This window comes from Corella eumyota, chromosome 5 (assembly GCF_963082875.1).
Source record: "Corella eumyota chromosome 5, kaCorEumy4.1, whole genome shotgun sequence".
NCBI lineage: Eukaryota > Metazoa > Chordata > Ascidiacea > Phlebobranchia > Corellidae > Corella > Corella eumyota.
Window position 1 is genome coordinate 1,940,974 of NC_137494.1, and position 21,600 is coordinate 1,962,573.

The 21,600-nt window shown below is 29.7% G+C and overlaps 4 protein-coding genes across 4 annotated transcripts; 1 reads left to right on the top strand and 3 right to left on the bottom strand.

Annotated features, from left to right (window-relative positions):
• LOC145753066 (oncoprotein-induced transcript 3 protein-like) lies at positions 1–4,934 on the top strand. The gene is made up of 10 exons (XM_082569456.1): positions 1–187; positions 560–652; positions 1,134–1,331; positions 1,486–1,676; positions 1,945–2,187; positions 3,005–3,180; positions 3,356–3,485; positions 3,918–4,060; positions 4,131–4,216; positions 4,488–4,934. The coding sequence occupies exons 2-10, from the start codon at positions 601–603 to the stop codon at positions 4,685–4,687; spliced, it is 1,419 nt and encodes a 472-aa protein (XP_082425582.1). The 5' UTR covers positions 1–187; positions 560–600; the 3' UTR covers positions 4,688–4,934.
• Positions 4,935–5,402: 468 nt separating this feature from the next.
• Positions 5,403–14,544, bottom strand: LOC145752907 (uncharacterized). The gene is made up of 23 exons (XM_082569273.1): positions 14,438–14,544; positions 14,243–14,285; positions 13,917–14,058; positions 13,300–13,421; positions 12,868–12,973; positions 12,057–12,354; positions 11,696–11,809; positions 11,030–11,122; positions 10,721–10,774; positions 10,231–10,343; positions 9,795–9,864; positions 9,614–9,720; positions 9,242–9,425; positions 8,936–9,056; positions 8,761–8,841; positions 8,401–8,542; positions 7,928–8,319; positions 7,423–7,846; positions 6,927–7,118; positions 6,686–6,849; positions 6,518–6,604; positions 6,253–6,438; positions 5,403–6,056 (listed from the first exon to the last, which is right to left on the bottom strand). Exons 1-23 carry the CDS (start codon positions 14,461–14,463, stop codon positions 5,823–5,825), a joined length of 3,495 nt encoding a protein of 1,164 aa, XP_082425399.1. The 5' UTR covers positions 14,464–14,544; the 3' UTR covers positions 5,403–5,822.
• Positions 14,545–14,917: 373 nt separating this feature from the next.
• Positions 14,918–17,449, bottom strand: LOC145752911 (transgelin-3-like). The gene is made up of 5 exons (XM_082569278.1): positions 16,832–17,449; positions 16,395–16,499; positions 15,776–15,865; positions 15,395–15,577; positions 14,918–15,197 (listed from the first exon to the last, which is right to left on the bottom strand). Exons 1-5 carry the CDS (start codon positions 16,979–16,981, stop codon positions 15,120–15,122), a joined length of 606 nt encoding a protein of 201 aa, XP_082425404.1. The 5' UTR covers positions 16,982–17,449; the 3' UTR covers positions 14,918–15,119.
• A 209-nt stretch (positions 17,450–17,658) lies between these two features.
• On the bottom strand, positions 17,659–19,639 carry LOC145752912 (transgelin-like). Its single transcript, XM_082569279.1, has 5 exons — positions 19,432–19,639; positions 19,224–19,331; positions 18,758–18,847; positions 18,465–18,647; positions 17,659–18,176 (listed from the first exon to the last, which is right to left on the bottom strand). The coding sequence occupies exons 1-5, from the start codon at positions 19,573–19,575 to the stop codon at positions 18,099–18,101; spliced, it is 603 nt and encodes a 200-aa protein (XP_082425405.1). The 5' UTR covers positions 19,576–19,639; the 3' UTR covers positions 17,659–18,098.
• Positions 19,640–21,600: the final 1,961 nt, after the last annotated feature.

The window sequence follows — 21,600 nt, forward strand, 5'->3', positions numbered from 1 at the left end:
TAAAAATAAAATCTTAATTTCTTAGTTTATGATTCTAGTTTACGTTCAGTGATGCTCGATTACATCACGTGATTATTTTGGACCAATAGGAACGCTTCCAATTAAACGTAAAACCAAAACGGAAAAAGAAAGTACGTCACAGGATGTGAGGTTTTGAAACAATCTTTGTTTATGACTGGATATGATGGTATTAATAACGTTATTGTTTATAAATATTTGCGGCTATATAAGATGTAAATGTGGTTTAATTATTAGTAATATTAGTTAATCATAGAAGAGATTATAGTACCATGTTAAAATAAGTTTTTTTGCTGGTTTTTTAAAAGTTGCAAGAAACGAGTATAACATTGTTTTTTTTTATATTATTTAATATATATTTACGTATTAATATATATTTACGTATAAATAATGTTTGTTTTAAAAATTAATAAAAATAAATATAATTTAACACAAATATCAAAAATCAAATAATTTTTTTTTTCCTTTTTTTTTTTTTTTTCAAAAAATATATATTTTTATTTTTTATATAATCACAATATCATTAAATTATTTTTTACAGGCAAAATTTCGTGTTAAAATTTGAATAAATTTGGTCCAAAAATGATTCGAATATTCCTGATTAGTTTGTTGTTCGCAACTTTCAGTGATGCACGTAAGAAAATTTACAAAAATTTTAAATTTAAAAATAAATCCGAAGAAAGTTTTTTTAATTAAAATATTTTACAATGCGTAGTTTAACAAAACTGATATTATAAGTATAGTTAATATTTTAGAAATTTTTAAACTTTGTTTTTGTGTTTTGTAGTTGTATATATACCAGAAATACAATTATGCAACATTTTACATATTAAATCACCACACACACCACACATGAGGTCGTGGGTTCCATCCCCACTGTCTCATGCTGTAGCGCTCTTGTGTAAGGCTCTATAAACAGTATGAACTCTGCTGAGCCAACACTTAATCAGCAGCATAATTATCGAGCAATTATAATCTATAATATCCTAAACTGCCACAGACAACTCAAGACTGGGTCGGAGTAACTGATGTTACTCTATGTTTAAGTTGTGCATTCGACTTTCCCACATCGACGATGAAGATATATACAAAAAAAATTAATTCCAAATCTACAGAAAATTCAACAACGACAACGACCACAGTCGCAAAAACATCATCAACGACACCAACAACAACAACAGTTCGTCTTAACGGATTGTGTGCTAATAACAATGGTGATTGTAGTGATAATTGTGACGACACAGCCGGTCATGTGATTTGTTCTTGTAAGAACAAATGTTGGGTGATTGGAGCTGACGGAAAGACCTGCGTTCGTAAGTTAATTATGACGTAATCACATTTTGATTGTTTTCTTGTAACGTTATTTTATGTGTTCTTACCGTTGCACCATTAATTATGACGTCATAACCTTGGTATTTTTGTAATGTCACTACTTGGTTTTATTATGACGTCACTATTACATGACAGCCGAGTTGAAAATCACGTGCGACAAAAACATTATGAGTGTGAACCTGCCCAGATGTTCCGTTGCTGACGTCATAGGGTTGGTCCCGTACAGCGACGACCCAAAGTCGGCTCCGTCGGAATGCAAGTTTCAAGTTGATGATGATAATTATAATTTTAGCTTCGATGTTACTCAATGCGATTCGACCACACAGGCAATGATTTTTAATGTGTATTTGGTATACATAAGTTGCCTTATAACTTAGATCAATTCTTTACTCTGGTACGGACCTAAAAACTAGAATCTTATAACTTAGGACATTTCTTTTGCTTGGAAAATAGTTTTTTATGGCCCTAGTACTTAAAAAAACTAAATCCAACAAAATTAGAGGACATAGATGATAAAATTCTTACCAGATTTTTAAGTTTTTTGTTAAAACTTTTAACTTATTCGACAAAAATTACGGAAAATTTGTTTTTTAGACTGTAGGAAAAAACATCAAATTTGGGAATGCGATCAAAGTGTTGCTAGATTGGAGTTCTGAAACTAAAACGATCACCAGAGAAGGAGATTATGTTAATATTAATCTTGTTTGCTCGTATTCGAACCATGATAATGTTACACATTCATATTGGCTCGAAACTCAGCAGAAAAAGTCGTTAAAAGTGGAAGGTTTCGGAGATTTTACATTCGCGTTTGACTTCTACAAAGACAATACATTTGAGGTGAGTTTTTTAAATTTATTCCCTTATTTATAGCAAGTTTAAAAAGACTTAAAAGACCACAAAAAAAAAACAGAATTTTAAAAATAATTGCACGTAAAGAAAAAATTTATAAAGGAACTTACAATAAAAAAAACAACTTCACAAACCACGGGCTTAATAGGATGGCCGTTTTTACACATAGAAAAAAAACGCATTTTAATTAGAGCAATGAACTTATAAAGGTTCAACCATTGATAATAACATCTTTACTGTGACATAAATATTTACCATAAACTGTTACAACATAGAAGCAGTTTATGAAAAAACAGTGATTCATGATTTACTAAGTATCCGGGTGTCGCTTAATCGACGACATTATCATTAAAACGGTCGATTATGATTAGTTAACTCAAGCCATAAACAACATAGAGATTTAGGTTTTTGGTACACAAATGACGGATATTCATAAAATAATTAGCCCACTAAAAGCCAATTTTATCTTGATAAATATGTTTGACACATATTTGTTCACTTTTTGTACAACTACACCAATGTTCTTTATTTTCCTATATATTTTTTTCTTTATTTTTATTGGAATAAAATGTAATATTGCGACTTGTTTAAGCTATCCGTTTACGCCGGGTTCAAGGGCGAATAGTGTGGAATTGGTGCGGCTCGAACCCAAAACCCTTCGGCTCGCAGTTTGACGCCACAACCAGTATACGACACTACCGACTGGCCTATTAAAACTTTCTATAAACTGTTTTTTTTTTCGCAATTCTCAATAGCCAACGAAAAATTTATTAAAGATGTCAATAATATTGTTTGTTTTTTTTAGGATCCTTTCACCACCGATGATTTTCCGATCGCTTATCACTTCAACGAATCAATTTACTACGAAATTTCATCAGCTTCGAATATTGCAAACGTGGAACTTTTTACAAAGTCGTGTGTAGCGACACCTGACGGCGACCTTACTGATTCTACAATCAGTTATAATTTTATGCAGGAAGGGTAGGTTGATAGCAAATAAATACAAAAATTTTAATTTTATTAATTTTGCCCTTAAAAAATATACCGGCGCCCTCACTAAACGTTTATTTGTGAAACATAAATGCTTTTTTCAATTTCTTGAAATTTTTACATTCAATTTAAACATTCAATTTGTTAAAACTTTTAATTTTTGCAGATGTTTGGTTGATCCCACCCTTGACGAAATAGCCAACAGTGATAACTTGAAAAACAGATACAAGATCACAGCTTTTAGATTTAGAAGTAACTTGCCTGGACTTACACCAGAAACAAGAATTAAACTAGAGGTAAACTAACTTTCATAAATATAACAACTTGCTTTTATTGAAACCTTTCTTTATAATTATTTCTTGGTGTAAAAAGGCTGACTTTAAAGCCTAAACATAGACTAGCATTTGTTACCCTGACCCAGTCTTAAGTTCTCTTATGTAGTTTGTGATGTTAACGGTTAAAATTGCCTGATATTTAAACCCTAGTTTTGGTTGAACTTCAAGAATTATCGAAGAAGTAGGAAACGAACCCGTGACCTCATGCTGTAATGCCAAGCGCTCTTACCACTAATTTTTTACATTTAATAAGCTACTAACGGAATTTACAAAACAGCGCGTTAGTTAAAAAATAGCCCTATTTGTTTGGACTACGCGAAAAAAAGGTTATACCATAGGTTTCAACATGTTTTCCAAAAAGAAATTGGATTACGTAAAGTTTTTACATCACAGTGTACGGTGCTAGTTTGCGTGATTGGGGAAAATACAAGATGTGCCGAAAAGTGCATCAGCTCAGCTGGAAATAACGTAGCTACACCCTCAAGAAAAAGGAGAAGTATAGATGGAGAAGAATCCATGATGATTGAACATGAAAAGTAAAAGCATAAACACACTTCTAAATTAAAAATCCTGATTTTTGGGTAAACTTATTTTCTCCATTTTTAGCCGAGTTCTTGAAACACCTGAACATAGAGTAAAAAGTGATGCTAGATTCAGCGTTTTTGGGACAAATGGAAGAGGGAGATCTCTTGGTATAGTTTAATATTTGATTTTGTAATACAAATAAACGATATAAAACGGTGATATTTCCAGATTACCGTGTTTTATCAATATAAAAACCTTCAAAAAATTAATACCACATAAATTAAATCTTAATTTTTTGTAGGCCTATGTAGCATATCTTTTTTTTACAGAAAATTTACAACTTTAGATACACAAAGCAGTAGCTTAATATAGGCTACATTCCTATAAAGATCTTTATTAGGACTTGTTAATTTCATCTTTTTTTTACATTCTATTTAGATGTCAGCGACTTGACCGTTTATGATATTAACCCCAACAACAACAAAGACCTGATCACAGTCATAGTAGTTCTAGGTGCTATGTTGTTCATTACATTCGGTGTTATTGGTGTAGTAATAGCAAGAAATCGGAGACGAAGAAATGTAAATGTTGCTACTGTAGATGGTGGTGAAGAAATAAGGCATATGGTTGCTAGTTAGAATGGTATTCAAATATGGTTCGATTTTTGTCAAAAAATCAAAGTTTAAGTTGTAATATAATCTGTAAATATTGGCTTAAAGGCTAAAAAAGTTCAAAACCAAATACAAAAAGTTCTTGATAAAACAACTACCGTTCTTTTTTTATAAATTTCAATCAAAATTTCAAGTTAAAATGGTTTTAATGTGTAATATAAACATGGTGTTTCTTAAAGTCCAAAATTTTGTAATGTTAATAAAACAGTAAACAATCTTTGTTATTGCTTATGAAGTCATGATAATGACGCTGTGATGTCATACTTCCTATGTTTATGAAGTAACAACAAGTCTGTCTACTGAGGAAGTACTTCCGATATTTGTTGTTTGATTAGCAAGAGCTTGATGATAACAACAACAAGAGATTAATCGATGTAGCGAATTGAATTAGTTCCTGTTTGATGACAGTTCTATTGCTTACTAAATTGCAAATTTTGTTGTTTTGAAACTATAGTTATAAATAGACAAGAGTTCAAAAATAAAACTACATTACCTTATCTTGATTATAAACAGTTTAAGCATTTTTTAGACAAAATCCAAAAGTTTAAATTAGTAAAACTACATTACCTTACCTTTTTAAAGTCCTGAATCCATTTTAAATTTAGACGAATTCTAAAAATTACTCAACAAATATTAAATCAATTTATTATTTTAATTATAAATTATACAAAAGACAGCAAAAATATAAATTATTTAATATTAAAGTACGTTTAAATATAAAAGTTTTAGTACGTTATAAAATAGAATGTGCTATACAAAACCACAGTGGAAAATATTATATTTTAAATAGGATTGTTTTAATATAAAAAATATTTGACGACTTTTGCAGCAATTTTAAAATCAGGAAAATTCCAATAAGCTGACGTCACAATCTTTTGTTGGTGACGTCACAAAAAGCAACGCTATAGGAAAAACACATGCCTACAATTTGTTGCAAGCTAACTCTTTAATTTCTTCTTTAAAGCCATTGTAAAAACTTTAACTAGATTTTTAGCTAAGATTTAGTTTTTCAGTTGAACCCCAATTTGTTTTCAAACTAAATTTTTAAAGTTTAGAATCTTGGAAATTAATCAATAATTTAAAATCCCAAAATTTGTAAACTTTAAGCGATTCGACTTGATGATAACTCAGCCACTAAAACTTTTTCTCTTTCATGTCGTTCTCTCATAGCTTGTAACAACTCCCAATCAAACTCATCATTTGAGGGGTTTTCCCCATTAGGAGATGGGTCAAAGGGTCGAGGAGTTGTGTGGTTTGAGGGGGGGTTCAAAGTGGGTGAACTGGTGTAAAGGGGTTGGGGTTTAGGCTTGGGTACTTGCTTGGCATAATCCAATGCCTAAAATTTAATGTAAATTATTTCTTATCAATTTTAAATACAAAAATGCAATACATGTATACTTTAAATTAACTTTATTTTAAAAATAGTTGTTAAAAATAAAAGAATGGGCAAAAAAAAGTTAAAAACTATAACAATACATTTAGAATACCTAATAAACTTTACAATTTTTAGCCTAATATATTATTTACAATACCTTCTGTCTTCTGTCTTTAACTTCTTGTAATTTTTGTTCTGATTCAGTTCCCATACTAAATCTTTTATCATTAGATTCAAGTGAAACATCAACCCCACTATCATCAGTGAAATAAGTTTTCTTGTTTGATTTATGTTGCTGACGAATGTATTCAGCATATTTGCGAGACCTCTCTATTTTATCCATCTATATATAACACAAGTTGTAACAACTAAAGCATATTTATTTAAGTATTTAAATATTGTTAATAAGTGTTACAACAAACCTTCTGTTTTGCTGTGATTAAATCAGGACCCAGACCCCCTAAATTAATATCTCTCTTCAAATTCTTATAATCTGATAACGTGTATTTCTAACAAATATAAAAACATAAAAATGTTTATATCACAAAAAAAAAGATTATTTAAGTCCATGTGTTTAAATAAAAACCTACTTTATAATTTTTTTTTTTTTTTTGTTTCTCATATTGATGAAGATAACCATCAGTTTCAGCGTGGAAAGATTTCCCAAACATGCTACTATCATGACTTGAGTTTAGGTTTTGCGATTTGGGATTAATTGGCGGCAACACTGGTATATTTTGGTTGCGATTCAAACCTAAATACCATATATGCAAAAAAAAATTTAAATTATTCCAATTTAAAAGAAGTTTTTTAAAATTTTTTAGATTTTACCTGGCACTACTTGTACATCACCATCACTATGAAAATCACCTCTGGGTGATATTCTGTCATGTTGACCCCTGTTTAAAGGGGCAGGTGGGGTGGGGGGCAAGGGTAAAGGGTATTTGTATAATGGTTTGCTATAAGGCTGGTCGGGGTAATATGCTGGGGCAAAATTGACATGTTTTTTGTCGTCTTGGGAACCTAAATAAAAGAAAAATTTAAATACAAACATTTTTCCAGAAAAAGAAACATTTACAAAACAATAAGATTAACGGCTAAGTAGTGTTATATTAAAGACAAACTTGGTTTAATAGAGCTTAGTAACTAATAAAAAAAAAATATATATATATATATGTGTGTCCAATTTAGGAACCTACAAAATAAATAAAACTGCTTTTTGTGGTGCATGGGTAAACTATCGCAAGCAAATAATGGTTGTGAGTTTCAACCTTTAAAATTCTGATTACAGAGCGGGCCATCGACTAATTTTTCCAATTAAACTTACCATTATTATAATTATTATTATATCCATAAGAATCAGAATAAGCTCTTCCCCTCACGTTGTTATTCATATTCTCCTGATAATTATATTCCACCTTTCTTGGACTTCTCACAGGACCTTGACTCGGTGGAAGAGACATTTTATCTTGTTGTTGGTAATTTTGTTGATGTTGGTTTGGATAATTCTGTTGACTATGGGGTTGTTGATGTTGTGGACTGTGATTCTGTTGATTTTGAAAGTTTTGTTGATGTTGTGGGCTATAATTTTGTTGATTTGGATAATTTTGTTGACTATAAAATTGTTGATGTTGAGGACTGTAATTTTGTTGATTTTGAAAATGTTGTTGTTGTCGTGGACTGAAATTTTGTTGATTATAAAACTGTTGTTGTTGTATAGGCTGTCGTTGAACAAATTTTTGATTGTAAGCCTAAATAAAAAAATAAACACTTCAATTCTAAAAAATAAACACAACTTTTTTGTATAAAAATCAAATAACTAAACTACAAACCTGCATTAAAGGACTTTGTTTCTCAAAATCTTCATTTTTAACTTGATAAAAAGGTGAATCCCCAATGTTAGAACCATTCCTAGGTTTACCAGATCCTTGATAAGCGTTCTGATACTCTCTGGATGCAAAATGTTGCTGGGTTTGTCTCGGAATGAGTTTATCCTCATTTTGATAGGGTTTGTCGAATCCGTCGCCACGGTAACTATCAGGAACAAAATGAGGTTCGTTTTTCTCGGAGAATGTCGCAAATGCAGGGTGGTCGCTAAAGTTACTATCCTCGCTCTCGTAAGAGTAACGATGCTTGCTCGTTTGTCGTGACTCACTACTGCCAGTTTGGCTTTGGTGGTGAAACTGTCGACGAGGACTAACCAATGGTGGACTTTGCTGTTGATCTAATAAAAAAAAACAAATAAAAACTTTTTAAATCTAAATTTATATAAAATAATATCAATTCAAATTTAGAAAAATCTTACCCATATTTTGGTTATAGTTTGTAACATCATTAACGTTGTATTGTGGTCTGACTTGGTTGCCAACTTCACGTAATGTTTCTCTTTGTTTTGGTTTTCTCGGTAAAGGTGGTTTCCCACTTGTAAGTGATTTTAATCTATCAGCCTAAAAATCGAATATAAAAAAAATTTAACAAAAAATATGCAAAAATATAACAAAAAATTAACCTATTTTTACAAATTTTTTTTAATAATTAAGACAATATATTGCATCTGATATGCACATTTCCAACTAGCAACTTTAAATATATAAAATGGTTAGACTTATAAAAACAGACTTGAATTAAAACAGACTTGACTAGTTTTTGATAACAAAAGATTTACCTGTTGAGACCACCTATCTTCAAGTGTCTCATTATTATTCACTTCATTTTCGTTCATTACATTCGGTTGGCTGTTTGATGACTAAAAAAATATCAAATTAATCTAATTAATATAAAAGAAGCTTAAGCTCTTAAATAAAGGACAGCAACAATTATACATTTGTTACTAAGTTTACCTTATTTTTATTAGAGTCAGACTTAGGCCTTCTTTCCTGCTGTTTTGGGGAATTTTTTTCTTTCTTGTTTCGCTTTGAATACATTTCCAAATATGAAGCAGAATTACTTTTCCTACCCAGCCTAAAAAAAAATTGAAAAATTATCTTTAAAATTACTTGTATCACAATGAACTAAAATTTGAACAAAATAGCAGAACTTTTTATTAGGTAGGCAAACTAACACTGTTAAAACACATAAAAAAAACTATAAATTCCAAAACTTAAATATTAACGAATAACTCAATATCAAAAAACTAAAAATTTTACCTTAATTTGTTAAGTTCGATATAATCTCGATCGCGATTTGATTTTGGTGCCTCTGGTGGTGCTGGATTTATCCTCTTCTTCTCCTTGGTTCTCCCTGGAGAATATTTGTCCTCGTAATTTACTTTATCCTCGTTTTCAAAATTATTTCGGGGTGATGAATTGTAATTAGATTCTTGATGAGGGTCTGGGGTAAATTAATTTTAAAAATTAGTTTTTAATAAAAAAAATCTTAGATTTTTTTAACTTAGTTTTTAAAGTCATATTTTTAGCATTAACTAAAATAAAATACAAGTTCAAAGATGTAAAAAATTATTACAAATACAACATTTTTAACAAAGCTAATAGTTACAATCATAAAATCTTAATTACTACCCAAGTAATGTTGATCTTGATTAATAATATAGGTGTTGGTTGAAAATTGACTTTCAGTTTTAGGAACAAGAGATTTGTGATACGTTCTTGGTTTGGGAATTCTAGACCTAAAAAAAGTTAAACTTTTAAAAATAACATTTTCTTAGAATAAGTTAATAAAATTGTTGATTTTATGCCAAACCTGTATTGAGAGTTCGATGTATTGGAACTTTCATGAGGGCTTGATCCATAATTTTCTTCTTTATGTTGTTCTACAAATAACAAACATTGTAAATATAAATATATAAAAATACAGTTAACAAAACACTGCCTAAAGTTATTTTTTCATATTTATGTATTCTTGTGAGTAAAGGCCAACTTAGCGACTCAAACATAGAATAATATTTGTTATCCAGACCCAATCTTTAGCAGTTTAAGATATAAGAGATTAGAGATGCCTTATAACTTATAAATATAACTTTCAATTAATTTTTGTCTCAACAGAGGTTTATACTGTTTATAGCGCTTTTAAAAAAAATCTTAAATATAAGATAATTGTATTGGATAAAGGTCGAAAATTTGTCAACTGAGGTTTATTAGTACGAAATTAATCATGCATTTAAAAAAATTTAATTTACCTGACTCCATTTTCTTTCTTTCCATTTCCATCATTTTCTCGAACTCATTTTCATATTGGGCATTAACTTTCAGCATTTTATTTGGATCTGAACTCAGTCTCAACATTGACTCTCTAACATTTGGAAACATTTTTGTCACAAAATTAAGTTTTTATACTATATAAAAAGCTATAAAACTATATTTATATTTTGAAAATATATAATGTTTAAAAACGTTTAATTACGTCATATAAATACCCAAATATATTTATTAAACAATAAATTTTACAATTCTTCCAATAGATATTTAAATTAGCTAACTTTATAAATGAACTATATCTTATTTTTCTACAAAATTCGAAATTTAAATTTGCAAAAACTTTAAATATCTTACAAGAATATATTCTAGTTACGACTTTGGTTAAATTTTTATCAACACACCACCTCAATCTTTACTCAACAGACTATAAAAGTTTTATTTGTTTTAACACAATCACTCAATTGTTCTTACCTGTCAATCATTATGACATCACCATTTTGTTCTATGTCTGTTTTGTTATGATCACTAATTCGAATAAAACAATAAAGTTAATTTAATCAGGTTTTAAGGCAAAGGTGATATAGAGAAGTAACCTGATTTTTATAAAATGACCATAAGCAAATAAATTTAAAAAAAATTTATAAAATAAAGTTAAAATTTATACTTAAATAAATATTAATTTCAAATGCTTGCCTATTTAATTTACAATGTTAAATTTAAGTGTAATCATTTAATAAGGTTTAAGGTTTATTTTACATTTCACATCAATTAATAATTTACTTGATAGGGGAAAGATCAGGATTATGAACAATTATTGCTCCCTTTTTTGACTTAGTTGGACTTTGTTCAGCATCAACTGGTGTTTTAGGTAACCTGAAAGTTTTAATGTAAATTTTTACAATCTTAAATTCGTTAAATAAAAACCATTCGAAAAAAATAATTTACAATTTTTAAGGATATCCCCCAAAAAATAGGGTAATACCATAAAGTGTAAAACACTAGAATTTGTTCAAAAAAGTTTCTTTTAAATTTCAAATATCACACAACAAGAAAGGACTCAGTATATAGACTTACTTGGATTTAATTTCTATAAAGTCAAGTGCAAAACTTATTATTTTTTTTTTGTATATATCTTTATCCTCGATGTGGGAATGTCGAATGCGCAACTTAAACATAGAGTAACATCAGTTACTCCGACCCAGTCTCGAGTTGCCTGTGGCAGTTTGGGATATTATAGATTATAATTGCCCAGTAATTATGCTGCTGACTAAGTGCTGGCTCAGCAGGAGTTCATACCGTTTATAGCACCTTACTCAAGGGCGCTACAGCATGAGAGCATGGGGGATTAAACCCATGACCTTATGGTGGCGTAGCAAGTGTTCTTACCACTACACCAAGCTGCCGGTTATTATAGATTATGCTAAATATCAGAAACTTTGATCTCACCTTGGTGCTTCTCGGAAGTCAATCACCATCTCAGGTGAAACATTATTTTCCCTCCAATCAGGGTTGTATCTGAGATGTGCATAGGGGTCATTGGTGGTGGTTGGGTTGGTAGACCTAGGGGAAAAAAGAAAATTTTTTGAAAAAAATAACTAGAATGAACCTAAAACGAAGTTGCTTAAACAAAATTGTTAATTTAGTAATTTATAAAAAAGCAACTAAGACTGGGTTATAATAACTTAATTACTAAACTATAAAGTCGTCCTTTTATGTAAAAAAATTAAAAAATATATATAAAAAACTTCATTAGCTCTGTGATTAAATTTCATAAAATAAAATTATCAAGAAGTACAAACTTTTTTACTTTTTATCAATTTTTTTCATTTCTGTATAACCATTCGTCAAACTGTCATCATCTCTGTCCGACACCATAAAATCATCCGCAACAACTGTATGAATATCATCCAAACTGTCCGTCACTCTAGGTACCGACTGATTGGATCTCAGTTCAAGAGAATCTTTCACAGTTGAGTTTGAACTGGAAGGTTGTCGACCAGAAGGTATTAATGTTGTTGTTGTATCCCGCATTGTTGAGTTATTTGTTGTTGTTGAATTACTTGACTGGTTTGATATTGTTGGAGAGTTTGAACTTTCATTCGCAACTGGTTATATTAAAAAAATTATTTGTTTAATATTAAAAATTAAATACCACTTTTAGAAGCATAAAAATTAGTTAAAAATTAATAGATAAACTGTCTTCTTTTTGCATGATAACATATTTAAAAATAATATTTAGATTTTAATAGCTTATACAATAAATAATTACATAAACAACTATTACTTATAGGCAAAATAACCGTCTTTTACTAATCATTTTTCTATAAGCTTTATAATAGATACTGGCAAAAAGACCACTATAGTTGACTTAATTTACTTCTGAATTTAAAACATTTAAAATAGTTTTTGTTTCAACAAAGTTATCCTAATTACTTATTTAAAATCTAAAAAGTAAAAATGATTCTGTCTCTCTGTAATCCATAAATCTGGCACATTTAAGCAAGTAATTATCATAACAATAGAAGCTAATTGGCCCCACATTGTTTAAGTGAATAGAATTAAGGAAAGTTATAATTAAAAGTTGTTAAAAAAAATATTGTGAATTTCATAAAACTTACCAATAAATGAAGGTTTGTTGAATTTGAGATTATTTTGCTGATAATTTGTGCTAGGAATTAGTGGATATGATTTACTTGATACAGTAGGATGAGAGGGATTGTTGTTCTGTAATAAAATAAAATACATTACCAAAAATAATATATAAAATATTTTATAATGCCCTATATTAAACTTTTTAACCATTTTTTGCATGGCACTGTTATCCATCAATATATAAAAAATCTTAGGAGTTTATGATTTGCAGGTGCACCCCACAGGCAACTGTCAGTTGCAATTATTACTGAAAAAACAAAAAAGCAGACCGTAACATGGGCAATAAACTAGTGTAAATATTGAAAATTTCTTTTGAATAAAATATGCTAAGTTTTTAAACTACATTAAATTGGAATACACTTATTGTAAAAACAAAACATTTAAATGGGACTTTTTACCTTGTTTTTGTTGCTCTCTGGATCGAAAGAGTTTTCGCTTAATCGATCCAAACTTAAATGAAGTTCTGCTTGAATGCTCTCGGTCATTTCAAAGTGTTTTGCTGCATTTTCACCAACTTTATCTTTAACAAATTAAAACTTTTTAAAAAAACGACAAAAAAAGGCAAAAATTTATAAAACAATAAATTTCTTTTATATATATCTTTATCCTCGTGTGTAAAAAGGTCGAAAAAATGTACAAACTAAACATAGAGTAACAACTGTTACCCTGACTTCTCCTCGAGTTGTCTTAGCAGTTTTAGATCATATTTAACTTAGAATTGCTGCTAATTATGCTGCTGATTAAGTGTTGACTCAACAGGAGTTCATACCGTTTATAGCGCCTTACTTAAGGGTGCTACAACATAAGAGCAGTGGGGATTGAACCCACGACCTCATGGTGGTGTAGTAAGTGTTTCTACCACTACACCACGCTGCCGGTTCTTGTTGCCTAATATAGTATTAAAATGTAACATTGTATACATTAACTTAAGCAAAACATTTTTAAAATTTAACTTTAACATGACAAATTTGAAACAAACAATTAAAATGAACTAGTTGTATTAAATGATACTGACTTTTTAATCTTTTGTTATTGTAAGAGTTTTCGTTCTTATTTTTTAAATCAGATTTCTTAATTCTTCTTCCACTATTTGTTATAAATTCTTCTTCATTTGAAACAGGTTGGGGTTGGGGGACTCCTTCAACTCTATATGTGCCCTTGAAATTTTAGTAAAAAAGTATAATTAAAAAAAGTTAAAGTATTTGCCAAATATATTTGTATTATATACTTTTAAACATAACTAAAAGCAATTAAATCATATACTCAAAGTGAATCTTTTCATAAAAAAAATATTAATCTTGTATAAATTTTATTTAATTTTAACTGTATAATTTTACTTACTTGTAATTCATTGGTTTCAGCATTTAAGGAATCACCCAAAATGCTGTAAAAAAAAAAAAAAATTAGTCAAACCTTTAACAAAATTAAAAACTAAACAACTGATACTTAACTACTTAATTAAAAGCAAAATTTATACTAAGTTAATGGTTTAAACACTTTATATAAAAATAGTTATAAAATAAACAAAAAACTTACTTTTCATGAGGTTCTGCCATGTTCATCTTATTTGTTTTTTATGTAACATTAGTTAACAAAATCCACATCAGTAAGTCATTTAATATCTTATTTTAATCATTATTCTGCTAATAAACATTGATATATTTACCCGCATTAGATATAAAAAAACTTAATAAACTATTTTTTATTAGTCAGTTAGTTCGTGCTAATAAATCAATAAATTGTGAACTGACTTAAGTTTTTAAGTTTAATCTCAGTTTTTACAATTTTATTGTTTTTTTAAGTTAAATATATTGATCCAAAGTAAAAACTAGCACCTTTACAAAATTAAACTGTTATAAAAATATTCTTAAAACGTTGTTGTTTATCGTAAACAAAAAGTAAATTTTCCTTCTCTGTATTTTTATGTTTTAAACCGCAGGCGTTGGTCCCTTAACAACTTTAAATAAATAACTATTTTAGAGTTTCCAAATATTTTTGAAACTAAAAAATAAAAAGTTGTCCTCATTAAATTATATTTATTTTACATTGATTACTATTGTACATGATTACAAACGTAGTGGCACAATATTGGCAAGTTTTGTTACGATAAATACAATAACTAAGCATTCAAAAAGTTATTAAACGTTTTTAAAGTGGGGTAAATTTTTGGTAATTTTATGCTGCAAGCCGGTTAGAAATAACTTTATATTTTGTTTTCTTATTTTTGTTGTGCAACTTGTCGACCAAGTCCATAAGGTGTCATTCCTTGTTGCGAGGCAACTTGGTTCGTTCCCATCTATAAGAAAGCAAAGTGTCATTCAGTTTATAACTTATAGTATAAAATCAGAATAACATTTTATATAATCTAGTGTATAGAAGTTGGAAAGCTTTGGGAAAGTGCAATAGTTTAGACACTTACAAAAAGATCAAATTCTTTATAAAAAGGGCGCTAAAATACTTATTTTTTTAACGAAAAAGACAATTTTCTATCACCTGCAATCCAATCACACTTCTACCCTCCCTTAATTTCGCTTCGTCAATATCCCTAGCATTCTTCTCGGCAACTTTTACTCCAATAGAAGGTCCGTCATATCCCTGTGTTGTTGCCACGGAGCTCAACTTAAAGAGCGCGGTTTGGACCTGCGCTAAGTTTGTCCCGTTACGTAAATCAACCGTCTAAAAAAACAAACTTTACTTTAGAATTTTTTAAATGGTAAAAAAGTTAATTGTAACAATTTTCTAATACATACAGGTTTTCATTAATATTATAATGTTGAATCAACAACATTGATTCTTTTACCTTTATTGCAAAATATTGCCTTTCGCATAGTTTTAATTTGAACTAGTTCATAAAAACCTAAGGTTATAACTCACTTGAAATGTATCCAACTTTTTGACCCCAAGTTCCGAAGCAGCATTCAGAAATTTAGCAACGTTCTCATTCATTTTACTGTTTTGCATCGACTATTATACATAAAATTTGAATTAGTAATATTAAACCTAAACTACTTTCAATTGAATCCTTTCTGTATGCAGATGCAAAAATATCCTGCAAAAATAGTCAAGCAAAATGCACAAGACCATCACAAAGCGGTCTGGTTCGACTTTTCTTACATGGAAGATAAAACTAGCATCGTGGTGTAGTGGTCAGAACACTTGGCTTCACTACATAGGTCATTGGCTCAATTCCCATTGCTCTTATGTTGTAACGCCTTTTAGTAAGGCGCTATAAACGGTATAAACTTCTGCTGAGCCAGCACTTAATCAGCATTATAATTATCGGGCAACTATAATTTATAATATCCCAAATTGACAAAGGTAACTCGAGACTGGATTGGGGTCATTTACGTTACTCTGGATTGGGATATTTTACGTTACTATGTTTAGGTCGTGAAGTCGACCTTTCTATATCAACAATAAAGATATGTATAAAAAATATTGACGAAAATCAGTTAAAATTAAAAATATAAAATCTTGCAACAAAAAAACTCACAGCAAACGTTGCAGCGTAAGGGTCTTGAGCTTTACAAGATCCCGGAACAATCGCGTTCATCAACTCACATAAAACTAAACCATCTTCAAGCCATTTTTTAAATTCCTAGTAACAAAAAAGTAAAAAATAAATAATAATTTAAATGAAAGTTTAAGCTAAACAGGATAAATACTACAGAAAACAACAATTAAAGGAAGATCAGTAGCTTAAGTTTTGGTTAATTAAGGCCATGTCGATTTTGTTGTTCAAGCCACTTTAAAGTAGCTCTATTTGCCTTAAAGATAAAAGTTGACTAAAAGGCTAAACATCAGATTAAAGCACTTTATTTTTAAACCTTACAATAACTAAAATTATCGTAGATAACAAATCGCTTGCTTACAAAAAAAACTATTTAGAGAACTCTTGACTGCTTGGAATATAACCTTAAAAAAACTTACTTCAGAGCCTTCAATATTTGGTTTGTCTATTGCCAGAACTGCTGCAATCCAGTTGACTAGCTTAACTTCGTCTTCAAGCGAATATTTCGAGTTGATTCTGTCGCTAATTTCTCTTGTGAGGCCATATCCTTTAGGTCTGTTATCAGCCATTATCAAGTCAAAAATTTAATTTAATTTTAAGAAAATTTTTTGATCTAGAAAATATAAAGATGAGTTATTTTAGTAATATTTAAAACAAAAAATTGAAATGAGAAGTAACACATTTTGCACGTTTTTTTGCAGACAAAATATAACTATAAATATATGAAAAAAAAACTATAGAAAAACGTAACAAAAATTAAGATGCAACATAAAAGAATTATCTATAAAATTAGATAAATTTTGTGTTAAAAGTCAACTAAAATAGTGTTTATACATTTGTGTACAACGCATCTCTAATCTCCAAAATCTTTTATGTTACTTAGTAGGTAAAACCTTGCTACTCTTTCTTCACAAAATTACTAATATTTATCACATATGGTATAGTTGGTACATATAATTTAATGTCTGTTACCGATAGTTAGAGCTAATTAGGAATGTTATTGCAACTTCACTTTCAACTAAAACGTAGAGTCTGCCTTGTTTAGTTACATTGCTTAATAAAGAAATTTCATTCCGCTACAATAATCAGTTTTGAGGTTGTCATAATTTGCAAGAGTTTTTGTCATAATTTGCAAGCAGTTTTGCCTCGAATATTACAATGAAATAAAAGCTAGCTACATTCCGTTTGCAATGCAGGTTTTATTGCGCTTACAAATAAATGCTAAGTTGATAAAAAGACGAACAGATCTGATATTTATTTTTAATTTTTAAAACACCGACAACGAATAGAAATTATCTCCGTTATATTTAGTTTTAAACAAAGTGCATACGATTAAAAGCGTAAAATCAAAAGTAGGAAAACTATTTTTTTTTGCACAAAGCCAAAACTGTATTATTAAAATTTTTTGTCAAGTGCGATCGCTTAAAAACTTTACAGAATGATATAAAAATGATGTTAAAATGAACATTCATATTAAACAAGACAAAAAAAGCAATTTAAAACATAGTTTTTAAGAGTTCTGCAATTTTTTAAAGTTCAAAATATTATTTTTTATGTTTAAGTACAGTAATGTAACAGCCATGTTGAAGGCAAATGAAAAAGCAAATTTTGCCATGCAAATTTTTTAAAGATTTTTTCAGCGTTTTTGTAATGATTATATTAGTCCTGTCAATATATTTTGTTCTCTTATTTAGGTTGTGCAACTTGTCGACCAAGTCCATAAGGTGTCATTCCTTGTTGCGAGGCAACTTGGTTCGTTCCCATCTAAAAAGCAAACAACATATTAATTTCTTTGTTCAAACGACTGAATTTAACAGCAATTATTTTGTAGGGCTTTAAGTTAAACATACTTTTATATATTGTCCTTTATATCGTCCACTAAGCTTTAATATATATATAAATTGTTTAAAGTTTCTATATGTTATCCACCGTTTATTGCTATTTATAGCATTTGTTTTCTGCATACTTAACTTTAAGTAAAGATTGTCCATCAAGTAACCGTAATCATTAACAAGCGTTATTACGTAAAACAACTAACAGTTATTCAAATACCTGTAGACCAATAATGTTTCTTCCTTCCTTAAGTTTTTGTTCATCGTGGTCTCGTTTATTTTCAGTTGCAATTGTAACTCCAATAGCTGGGCCTGCGAATCCTTGTTTAATCGAAGCAGAACTAAGCTTGTACATTGTTGTTAAAACTTGAGCCATATTTTGAGCCTCATAAAGATCGACAGTCTAAAAAGCAATAAAAAAGAATTTGTTAAATTTTACGATCCACTTTTTTAAATAAAAAATTGTCGTAAAATATAGTTTTTATCTAATTTTTTATTATTTTTAAAACTAACCTGAAATAAATCGGCCTTTCCAACTCCATATTTTTCACATGCGGTTAGAAAGAAGCTGATATTTTCCATTTCCTTGTTTTTTCGCATTGCCTTTGTTAAAAAAAAATTGTAAAGTTTTATAGTTGTTATAGATTTACCCATGTAAGGAGAACACATGTACGTGGATTTTGGGTTTGATACCCACTGTCACCATGCTGTAGCGACCTTTAGCAAGACGCTATTAACATTAAGAATCCTGTTTAGCCAAAAACCAATTGACAAGTTAATTATCTGGCAATAGAATCAATAATATTCCAAACCGCTAAAGTCAACTCGCGACTGTGTTGAAAAAAACAAATGTTACTCTATGTTTGAGTCGTAAAGTCGACCCTCCCATACAGAAAATAAATCCATATCAAAAAAGTGAAACTAAAATTGTGGTGCATTCAAATAAAATCTAACAATTTAATATTTAACTTCTGCCTACCGCTAACTTGACTCCTGACGGATCTTTTGGTTTTTTTGATACGCCGGGTCCAAGCGCCTCCATAATTTTATATAGCATCATACCGTCCTGAAGCCAAGCATGTAGTGCCTATATCAAAAAAAAATTACTATTTAAGACACAATATAACGCTATACAGGAATGTAAACCATAGACGATAAGCGCAAAAAAAATGGGAAGGGTAACTTACTGCTTTGCCTCCAGTTGGTGGTCCCTCGCCAATTAAGGCTCGAATCCAGGCGACGACTTCTCTTTCGTCATCTTCTGAGTATTTTGCGTCCATTCTCTGAGCAACCTCATGAGATAAACCAAAAGCCTTGGGTCTGTTTGCCATTATGGATTTGTTATTTAGTTAAGATTGAATATTAATAAAAAAATGCTGAAAATAATAAGCGTAAAATAAAGTTAAGTTTCCGACATTTACTACTTTGTTTCAACAGTTTAATATTTCTGCAAGTTATACAAAGTTGAATTGCACGTGAACAAAAGTCCTCTGCACTTTAATAAACTCTAAAAATGTTGCAAACTCGAATTGAAACCTGAATATACATTCAACCTCGGTGATTAGCTGAGCGTTTAAACATTCAGGAAATAACAGGTAATGACGTCATCTATTTAAAGAGAGTTCCGGTCGGCGGATGAATACATCAGCGAATAGGCAAGCGCTAAGTTTTTTTGTTTACATTTTTGCATAACGTTTTTTTATATTTACGGTTTTAACTCAAAATATTTCGTATTTAATTGCATAGATTTTAACTTTTATTAAACGATTAGTAGAGTGTTTAAAAATCCATTTTTTTAACCAAAAATCACAAAAAATATCGCTTAAAAATGTTAAACTACCCAAAAACGCCCAAACGTTCGCATTTAATATAAACCCTGGTACATAGATGATGTTCTATACACAGATAAATAATGACGTAATACAGGAAAACGATTCTAGTGAACGTGCGATTACACAAACTTTACCTTATGACGTCACAACACATGTTCATATCAGACAAGTTTTAATACACAGAAAGTCAAGTGCACTTCAAACTATCTAACTCTGTTATTATTATTTGCGTATTAAAACTTTAAAATATAACAATTTTTCGCGATTTAATTTGCATAAAATATTTCCAAAATCTACAATCTGACAATGGTTTTATTATTTCTTATTTTTTTAAATATTATTAATTGCTTTTTTTTATATTAAACTTAAATATATAATACGAAATAGATGTTTATTAAACTTTCATGTTATGCTTAATATATCACAACGTTTGATATGTTCAAAAAACGAGTAATTTTCCATTTTTTAAACTCCCTAAAATTCTTTTAGTATTTCATATCGCCATTTCTATTTTTAACATATTGAAATCGACATTTAAATGTCATTTAATACACCGAAATCTTATAAAATCGTCTGTAGAAACTTCGTATTTCAAAAATCTAGAACACATAACCTCGCCTAACAATTTTGATAGATAAAAAAAACTTTAAATTTCGGTGGTTCGATCAATTCGGTTAGATCCTTATATGGCAACGAGGCGCTTCTAAAATTTGCTTTTTTCTCTATTTCATTTCAGAATTTTTGCTCGGATACGCATGGCTACCTGTAAGTCTATTGACTAAAATGGGAGGTAACCGTGCAATGCCTTTAGGCCTGGCTAAAACTGAATGACTGTGTGACCGAAAACCTATTTTGGTTAATAACAAATACAGGACTCTTTAAGTCTGTAAAATGTCATTGCTGTTAAAAGATAAATACCAGACCTTTAACGTGGTAATACTAGAACGTAACGACTCTTAAAGACACCCGTTTTAATCGCACTTTTTTAGTTTTTTAAACATTAAGCAATGTGAAATAGTAAATTTCATAAAAAGACTATGCTATGACGGTTATAACATGGTAGACACACTACCTTAATATTTCATTATATAACATGGACATAATATACTCATCCCCCTAAACAAACACACCACGTTTTATCGCTTACTCGCTATATTTGCTCACTTCAAACAATCTATGTCACTTATATTTATTTTTCTACTTTCGCAAAAAGAAATAAACTAGAACGCTATCCCACTGCGTCTCGGTATTTTATATACGCCGTAAATAAGTTCTAGTATTCAGTAACTAGCAACGTCACAATGTGTGGCTCATAAACATGCCCATACTATTTCTCCTTATATGACGCGGCGGTGTTTTGCCCAAACCAACATTCTAGAGTTACCGAATTATTCTTTAACAATGTGCAGCCATTCAGTTATGGCACACTCTATTATGACGTCAATAAAATAGCTTCGGTATCCGCTGTGCGAGCAAATTGAACCGAACCAAATTCGCTTTTCGCCTTATATGGGCGAGCCTCGA